The sequence below is a fragment of the Pteropus alecto genome, unplaced genomic scaffold, assembly GCF_000325575.1.
Source record: "Pteropus alecto unplaced genomic scaffold, ASM32557v1 scaffold700, whole genome shotgun sequence".
NCBI lineage: Eukaryota > Metazoa > Chordata > Mammalia > Chiroptera > Pteropodidae > Pteropus > Pteropus alecto.
Window position 1 is genome coordinate 458,133 of NW_006429611.1, and position 8,284 is coordinate 466,416.

The 8,284-nt window shown below is 60.9% G+C and overlaps 2 protein-coding genes across 3 annotated transcripts in view; one reads left to right on the forward strand and one right to left on the reverse strand.

Annotated features, from left to right (window-relative positions):
• LOC102882255 (ATPase family AAA domain-containing protein 3) overlaps positions 1–7,747 on the forward strand; it is a 16,904-nt gene extending 9,157 nt beyond the window's left edge. Inside the window, exons 14-16 of one of the 2 annotated variants that reach the window (XM_006903904.3) lie at positions 341–508; positions 1,793–1,901; positions 6,948–7,747. In XM_006903904.3, the coding sequence (XP_006903966.1) occupies positions 341–508; positions 1,793–1,901; positions 6,948–7,112 (442 nt within the window). In that variant the 3' untranslated portion in view covers positions 7,113–7,747. The other variant, XM_025046947.1, reaches the window with a different exon arrangement.
• The window catches only part of TMEM240 (transmembrane protein 240), an 8,390-nt gene continuing 7,479 nt past the window's right edge, over positions 7,374–8,284 (reverse strand). Inside the window, exon 4 of the mRNA XM_015589207.1 lies at positions 7,374–7,576. Coding sequence (XP_015444693.1) covers positions 7,374–7,576 — 203 coding nt within the window. The remainder of the gene's footprint in view (positions 7,577–8,284) is intronic.

Genomic DNA, 8,284 nt, shown 5'->3' on the forward strand with positions numbered 1-8,284 from the left:
CTGCTCAGCCAAACTCCGGCTCCTGGTCGGGCAGGGGCGGAGGTCTGTCTCGGGCCCTGGAGTCTCCATCCCCAGGGGTCCTGTGCACAGAGAGCCATATCCGGCCACCCTTCAGGCCCAGCCTTCAGTCAGAGAAGGTGGAATCCTGGGGAGGACAGAAGGGGGAGGGCCAGGGGGCAGCGGAGGGCGGCGCTGGCTCTCCCTGTGGTTTTGCGAGCTACAAAGCTGCGAAGCAGAATCCGCTAGAAAACGGCCCCGGGAGGGTTCAAGAGGCCCCCGCCCCGGGAAGCCGGCGCCTGGCCCTGCAGCCCCTCAGCTCCCGCCGCCCCTGTCGCCGCAGGTTCATGCTGGTCCTGGCCAGCAACCAGCCCGAGCAGTTCGACTGGGCCATCAACGACCGCATAGACGAGATGGTCAGCTTCGACCTGCCACGGCTGGAGGAGCGGGAGCGCCTGGTGAGAATGTATTTCGACAAGTACGTTCTGAAACCAGCCACAGAAGGGAAGCAGTAAGTGTCCTGAGCGGCCCGCGTGGCCCCCGCCCCGGCACCCCGGGGCCCTCCCAGCACCGCCCCCCGGTGTCAGCCCCACCAGCACCGTCCGGGCGCCGTACCCTAGTCCTGACCCTGCGGCTTCACGGGGGGCTCAGGGTGGGGTCACGTGTGGCTTTATCGCCGGAGGCCCTGCTGCCTCTGTGCCGTCCACCCGCTCGGCGCTCACACTCCCATCCAGCTCTGTGCCAGGTTTTGATTCGACAGCCCGTCACCACGTACTGCTAGTGTCTCTGCCCTTTTTGTCACCCGGAGTGTCTTGATCACTTGGGCCTCTTAAGGAAACAGACCCCAGGCCGCGATCACCCTGTGTGTTTGGGGGCCACGATGGCCAGTTAGGGTACCCTTGCCGGGCTTTCCTGAGACCACTTTCCACTGTTCACCCCGTCCCAGGATCTTGGGGGCCCATGCCGGCAAGGCCCCCCTTCTGCAAAGCCGCCGGGTGGAGTGGCGCCCTCCACACAGTCCAGGCGGCCCTGCCCCTCTGCTTTGGCGTGCTCCAGATAAGCCGCGGCTGGGCTATTTCCACCATCTCCAGGGGCCTGGGCCTCGGCGGCACTGACCCGAATCCTCCCTGTCGTTGGCGGCACTGGGAGCATCTTCGCTGTGGATGGGCTTTGCCTGTCCTGTCACCCTGTGCTGCCTGTCCCCTCGAGCTGTATTATCCGGGCCTCCTTCCCTTTCCCCTGGCCCCAGTCCCCCCAAACCTCCAGTGGCCCATCCTGGCCAGACCGCAGCCCAGACACAGTGCGCGGTGAGAGTTTGAGGCCTTGTCCCGTGAGTGAGCGGTTCCCTCAGGCCTTCGGCCCAGCTGCCCGGGGAAGGGCCCAGCGTGCGTGTCACTCTGAGCCGAGCGCTGGCTTCTTCCTCTGGCCCCCGCTTGCTCGTCTGGCAGCTCATCACCAACCAGCTTATGGCCGCGTGCTGTTTGGGCGCCGGGTGGGGTCTGGAGTGAGGGAGACATGGTTGGGGCCCCTCGTTCTTACACATTCCGACGGTCCCCACACAGCCCCCGCCTGGACCCCACCTGGGCCCCGGGAGGAGCGGACGTGCCTGCAGGGTTGGATGGGCAGAATGGGCAGACGCGCCCGCTCTGGGGGTGGTGTTGCCTGCTGGGGGGTTCTCTGCATGGGCTCCTGCCCCTGGCAGACACCTCGGCCTTCCATGTGGGGCCCTCAGGCCTGTGGCCTCGCCTGGGGTCCCGTGGGCACCTGGGCATCACTCGGGTACCCCCCTTACCAGGCGCTTGAAGCTGGCTCAGTTTGACTACGGGACGAAGTGCTCGGAGGTCGCGCAGCTGACGGAGGGCATGTCGGGCCGGGAGATATCCCAGCTGGCCGTGGCGTGGCAGGTGAGTGGGCGTGAGCCGGGCCAGTGCGAGACCCTCAGAGGGGCCCTGCTGCCCCCGCCTGCCCTGCGTTTCCGTTGCAGGGTTTTCTGTGCGCAGATGGGCTGTGTCACTCTGCTTGCTCGCCACCACTCGCCTCAGGTCCCTCTGAGGGGCGGACAGGGGTGGCTGTCGGTGGCCCGCCCTGTCACTGTAATCCAGGTCAGAGGAGGCTGAGATCAGGCAGGGCTGCCTACAGAAGGCCTTGTGTCACGTGGGCATCTAGGTCCTATGGTTCGTGCTCGGGGTCTAGGGAACCAGCTGGGGCCCAGGGCAGTCGGCCCAGGCGACTCTGCTGACAGGTGGGAGACCAGGGGGACACAGCCTGGGTCAGTCGCGTCCCATGAGCTGTCTGTGGGGTACGCGAGGTGAGGGACACAGAGTGACTCTGACCTGAAGAAGCGTCTGGGGTCTCGCCAGGTGTAGGCCACCGGCGCTGAGGTCTGTCTGTGCGGAAGGTGTCCACGTTCTGGCCTTCAGGACGGGTTCGCTGTGGTCTCGGGGATGCTTCGACCGTGTGACTTGATTTCAGCTCCGTGTGTGGCTCAGAGCACATGTCACCCCCCGACACCCAGGTTTTCCTCTCTGAAATGCCCAGCAGCAGTGGCAAGGGTGCCCAGGGCGGGTGCCGCTGACCCCCCGGAGGCGTTCGCCCCTCGGTTGCCGAGGAGGGAAGGAAGCCCTGTAGGCGGAGGGGCTCCAAGCCTGCGTCGTACCTGTCTCAGGTCGTGTGACAGCCAGCGCCGTAAATTTAGAAGTGCTTTTACACGAGTGCGCCTTTTATTAACTGCGTGCACGTCTGTCAAACGTCGCAGCCCGGGCCCATGGGGCCGCACTGGGGTGAGGTGGGTCACGGCTGCCATGAAGGGCACCAGGTCGCAGACCTGTCCCCACACGTCCTCGGGACCCAGGCCAGAGAGGGTGGTTCTGTTCCCACAGCCAGCGGTCAGAGCACAGCACACTCTCTGGCTCGGCCGCCGTCACCGATGCCACAGCCCTGGCGCCCAGGCAGATGTTCACTTCTCATGGCTCTGGAGGTGGGAAGCCCCAGGCCAGGGTGCCAGCATGGCGGGGGTCTGACAAGGACCCTCCTCTTGGCTTTCCCACGGCCACCTGCTTGCTGTGCCCTCACGGCAGAGACAGCGCTCTGGCGTCTCTACCAAGGCCGCCGGTCCTGCAGGACGGAGCTGCCCGCCATGACCCCACTCCATGACTGCGTTGCACCGAGATGCTTCTTCAGAGGCCACGGCGCCAGTACAGCCGCCCCACGCCGGGGGGGTGGGGGGCTGCACTGGGGACACACACATGCGGCCCCAGCGAAGGGCCTTGCCCTGCGGCTCCATGTTTGTGCTGAGACCCGCCCTCGCCTCTTCTCGCATCTTGGCCAGGCCAGGTGACAGGCCGGCTGCGTGCCTGGCAGAGGGAGAGCTGGGACGGTTGGATGCCACACGAGCGTGACAGGCAGTGAGTGAGTGGACGCCCGGGCCCGAGGGGCGCTCCGCCCGGGGGTCTGGTCCTCACACCAGGGTGACCGGTCTCTGACCGGCCAGCCCCAGGGAGAGGACAGCGGGGGGCACACTTCAGGGCACTTTCGCATCAGCCGCGGTGCACGGGGCCGGGTTCCTGCGTCTGACCCAGCGCCTGTCGCCTTCCTGTTCCGACGGTGGCCGTCCTGACGCGTGCGCAGTACTGTCTCGCCGTGACCCGAATCGCATTTCCATGGCGATCCGTGACATCGAGCATCGTTTCGCGTGCTTCTCACCCTCTGAGTCCCTGGAGAAATGTCAATTCAAGTCCTCCGCGCATTTTTGAATTCGGTTTTTGTTGTCGAATTGTAGTTTTTTTGGTGTGTTCCAGATATTTAATCCTTCATCAGATATGTGATTCGCGAATATTTTCTCTCCTTCTGTGGGTTGCTTTTTTTTTTACTGTTAATAGCGCCCTTTAATGCACAAAAGTTTTTTATTTGGATAACATCCAATTTTTCTGTATTTTTCTTTTGTCACCTGTGCTTTTAGTAGCCAAGAACTCATTGCTGAATCCAATGTCCAGAAGATTTTCTCCTGTTTCTTTTCTCTGAGATGTTTATAGTTTGAGAGTTTTTCACGTATGCTGAGTTAATTTCTGGATGTAGTGTGAGGTAGGGGTTCAAGGTCATTCTTTTGCACGTGGATATACAGTCGTTCCAGCACCGTTTGTCGAAAACTGTTTGTCCTTGTTGGAAATCACTGGGCCCTGTGCGGGGTCATTTCTGGCCTCTCGTCTGTTCTGTAGGTTCATACTCTGTCTCCCTGCCAGGCCCACAGTGTTGTGACTGCCGTAGCTTTGTAGTAAGTTTTTAAATCAGGAAATGTGAGCCCTCCAGCTTTGTTCTTATTCAAGATCGCTTTGGTGCTTTGGGGTTCCTTAAGGGTGTGAATTTTAGGATGGGTTTTTTATTTCTGCAAAAAAATCATTGGAATTTTGACAGGGATTGCATTGTATCGATAGATTGCTTGGCGTGGTGTTGACTTTGTAACAGTACCGTTTCCCATGGCATTAACACGTAACTTTCTATGTTTTGGTGTGTGAATTTCTTTTCGGCAAGATTGTGTAGTTTTCAGTGCGTGAGTCTCACCTTGTTAGCTAATTCCTAAGGATTTTATTCCTTTTGAGGCTATTGTACATGGAATTGTTTCCTTGATTTCCTTTCCAGATTGATCATTGGTTCTATACAGAAATACAAAAGGTTTTTTGTGTGTTAATTTTGTATTCTGCAACTTTGCTGAACTTATTACTTTTTAACACAGATTTTTTGGGGGAGTCTTTAGGGTTTCCTATATGTGAGATCGTATCACCTGTAAAGCAGGTAGTTTTGTTCTTCCTTTGCAACCTGGATCCCTTGTGTTTCTTTTTCTTGCCTAATCGCTCTGGCTGGAATTTGCGGCGCCCTGTTGGACACGAGTGGCGAGAGTGGATTTGCTTTCCGTCCTTCGCCACTGATGCGTTTGCTGTGGGCTTTTCATACGTGGTCCTTGACACGCTGAAGAAATACCCTTCTATTCCTAGTTTATTGAGCATTTTCATCAAGAAATTTTGCCACATGCCTTTTCTGCATCAGTTGAGATGATCATGTGGTTTCTGGCATTCATCCTTTGAGAGTGTGGTGTATCTTGGGGATTGACTTATTGTCCTGTGCTGAACCCTGGCACGAACCCCACCTGGTCACAGTGTGTCACCCTTCAGTGTGCTGCCGCGTGTGCTTTGCTGGCCTTTGTCGGAGACTTCTGCATCTGCGTTCACGAGGGGCGCTGGCCTGCGGTCGCCTCGCTTTGGCGTCGGGTCATCCCGGCCTCCTGGAGCGAGCCAGGAAGGAAGTGTTTCCTCCCGCTTCAGCTTTTTGGAAGACCCCCGGGGACTGGTGTTCCTTAGGCCTTGGGTGGAATTCCCCAGTGAATACGTCAGGTCCACAGCATGCCCTTTTCTTTAAAAAAATGGAACTGTTTTAGTTTGGAATAATTTCAGGTTCACAGAGAAGTTTCAAGGATTGCACACAGGGCTCCCGTGCACCTGTCACCCCCACCGTGTTGTGAGCGTGTCATCACGAGGCACGTACGCCCCATCACTGTTCCACCTCGGACTTGACCTTCCCCGGGGCCACCCAGGGTGCTCATTACATTTAGTCAGCTCGTCTCCTCCTCAGGCTCCTCTGGGCTGTGACAGTTCCTCAGCTGTCCCTTGGTTTTGATGATCCTGGCAGGTTTGAGGGTGCTGGTCGGGTGTTAACGTGGAATGCCCCACATTTGTCTGTCCAGTACTTCCTTGTGATTGGACTGGGGCTGTGGGTTTGGGGGAGGGGACTGTACAGGTGAGGTCCCCTTCTGCTCATATCACACGGGGGGCACCCGACATCATAGGGGTCTTGGCCATCTCTAACCCCAGCCCTCCCTCAGTTGGGGTCCAGTCCCCCTTGGAGGACATGTCGGCCCCGATGGTCAGAGCAACAGGTTGAAGAACAGGAAGCAGGTGGGGTACTGGGTCATCTGGGCAGGATGGCAGCCCATTGTCACCCAAAGGTGACCTGCCTGGTATCCGAGGTGCTGTGGACCACAGTGGGGCCTGATTAGCAAAAGTTTGGTGCCTCCATCCAGGTGCCCGCCCGTTTGGGGCCAGGATCCCTGGGCATTGGGTATGCAGAGGTGACAGGCAGCGGCCTGGCCCTTGGCAGCCCCCGGTTCTGGAAGGAGTTCGCAGATAGTGGAGACCCTGTGAGAGGCAGGACCTGGTGGACGATGGCTGCTTGGCATTCATGGGCAGTGCAGCCTGGTGGGGCCTCTCTCTCACCTGCCAGAATTGCTGGGGGCTCCTTGGGAGCTCTCTGCGGTGGGGGCTGCCCTCCCCTTGGAGTGAGAGTGAACTTTCCCCCAGTGGCCCATAGCAGTTCTGTCATCTGTGCCCTGACTCTAAGGGCTGCTCTACTGGCTGCGAAGCAGGGGCCCTCGGGGTCTGTGGTGGGGGCTGGGCCGCTTCCTGAGCACTGGCCTGGATCTAATTTTAGAAAGTCTTTGAGACTCAGTGGAGCGAGAAGGCAGGGCTGGTGTCAGCCGGGGCGGGGCAGGGGTGGGCAGTGCGGAGACTCTGGGTTGCAGATCACCTGTACACGTGAGTGTGTGGGCACGCTTGTGTGCACGGGGAGGCCAGACATGCGCCATCAGCACGTAGGTGTGTGCATTCTGCCAGGAGGCCGGGCCCTTTCTGAGGCCTAGGGCTGAGGGAGGATGCTGACCCGCCATCCTGGGCTTTGCCCCACCTCCCCGCCCACTGGAGGCGTTGGGATCCTGGAGGGCTTCTCCAAGAAGCGGCTCATGGGGGGTGGGAGGCGCAGCAGTGAAGGTGGGGCTGGCTGGCTACTGTCACCCCCGCCTGCAGAGCAGGGAGCTCCTGGTGGGCTCCAAAAGCCTGGGGCCGGGACGCCCTTCTCTGGCAGGCAGCCCCTCTGGGTGCCCTGCCTCAGCGCTCTCTCCCTGCTAGGCCATGGCCTATGCCTCCGAGGACGGTGTCCTCACCGAGGCCATGATGGACGCCCGAGTCCAGGACGCCATCCGGCAGCACCAGCAGAAGATGCAGTGGCTGAAGGCCGAGGGACCCGGGCCCGGCAGTGGCCAGCCCCTCCTCCTGAGTGCACGGACCAAGTGAGCTGGGCCTCGACAGCTGGGGACCCTGGGGCACACCCGCTTGGTGGCTTCGCCAGAGGAAACACCAAGGCGCCCGCGTCTCCTGGCGGCCAGCAGGGGGCTCTGCAGCCGCCCACCTCCCGGCAGTTTTTAATATTCCTCCGCTCAGGGCCAGGGCAGCATTAAAGGCCTCTACTTAGGACCAGCTGCGGCTGTGGCGTCTTTGTGGGGGGGAATCTGCCCCTCCAGGCTGTGGTTTTGGCTGGGGAGGGTCAGGCTGGGGCTACCCCCAGGACACTCCTAGGGGACGTGTCTCCAAGCCAGGCCCAGAGCGGGAAGAAGGCACAGCCCCCCGGTCCAGGGGTAGCTGAGAGCTGGCTGCTGCAGTGGGGGCGTCTAGCCAGGGGAAGGCCTGGCACAGTCGGGGATCCGTGAGGGGTGAGCAGAGCAGGCCCGTGCTGCCCGTCAGAGCTGCCCGCCTCTGCACTGGGGAAGAGGAGGTACCCTGTACACATCTGTGCCTGCCCTGGTGGGGGCCACACCGGGACTGGACACCTGACCTGACCAGGGTCGTCGGTGCTGGGGGCTGCCCAGGGGAGCCCCACTCTCCCTGGGTTGAGCTGGGGTCTCCAGAATCCAATAAAAACTGACACCACACCTCAGTGTCCGTCTCATGGTGACGCAAGGGGCGGGGCTTGAAGGGATCACAGGCTCAGACGTGGAAGAAGAGGCAGAGGCTGGAGCTTTCTGGAGAATTTACTGACCAGCAGGGGTGGGGGTCACAGTGAGGCGCCGACCAGGGACGCCCTGGGCAGGGTGGCCACACTCGCCACACAGGGCTCAGGGGCCTTATTGCTGGGCGGGGGCCTCCCCCAGACCCCTGTCCCCCGCACCCCCCACTGCGGCCCGCGGACGCACACGCCCCATGCACATGCTCCCGTGTGCAGACGGCGCGGCCGGGGTCGGCCCCATTCCCCGCCCAGGCCCTCTCCTGGCCTCTCTCCTCTCCCCCAGAACGGAGAGATGGACGCGGGCCTACGGGAAACCGCCGGGTTTAAGTAACAGGCGTGGTCCCAGGCCAGGCGTGGGCAGGACTGCATGACACCGGGCCCCCGGTGCCCTGCCCGGTCCTGGAGACCGGGATCCTGCCCCCAGACCGGCCCCACCCCGACCCCTTTATAAAAAGAAGAGACA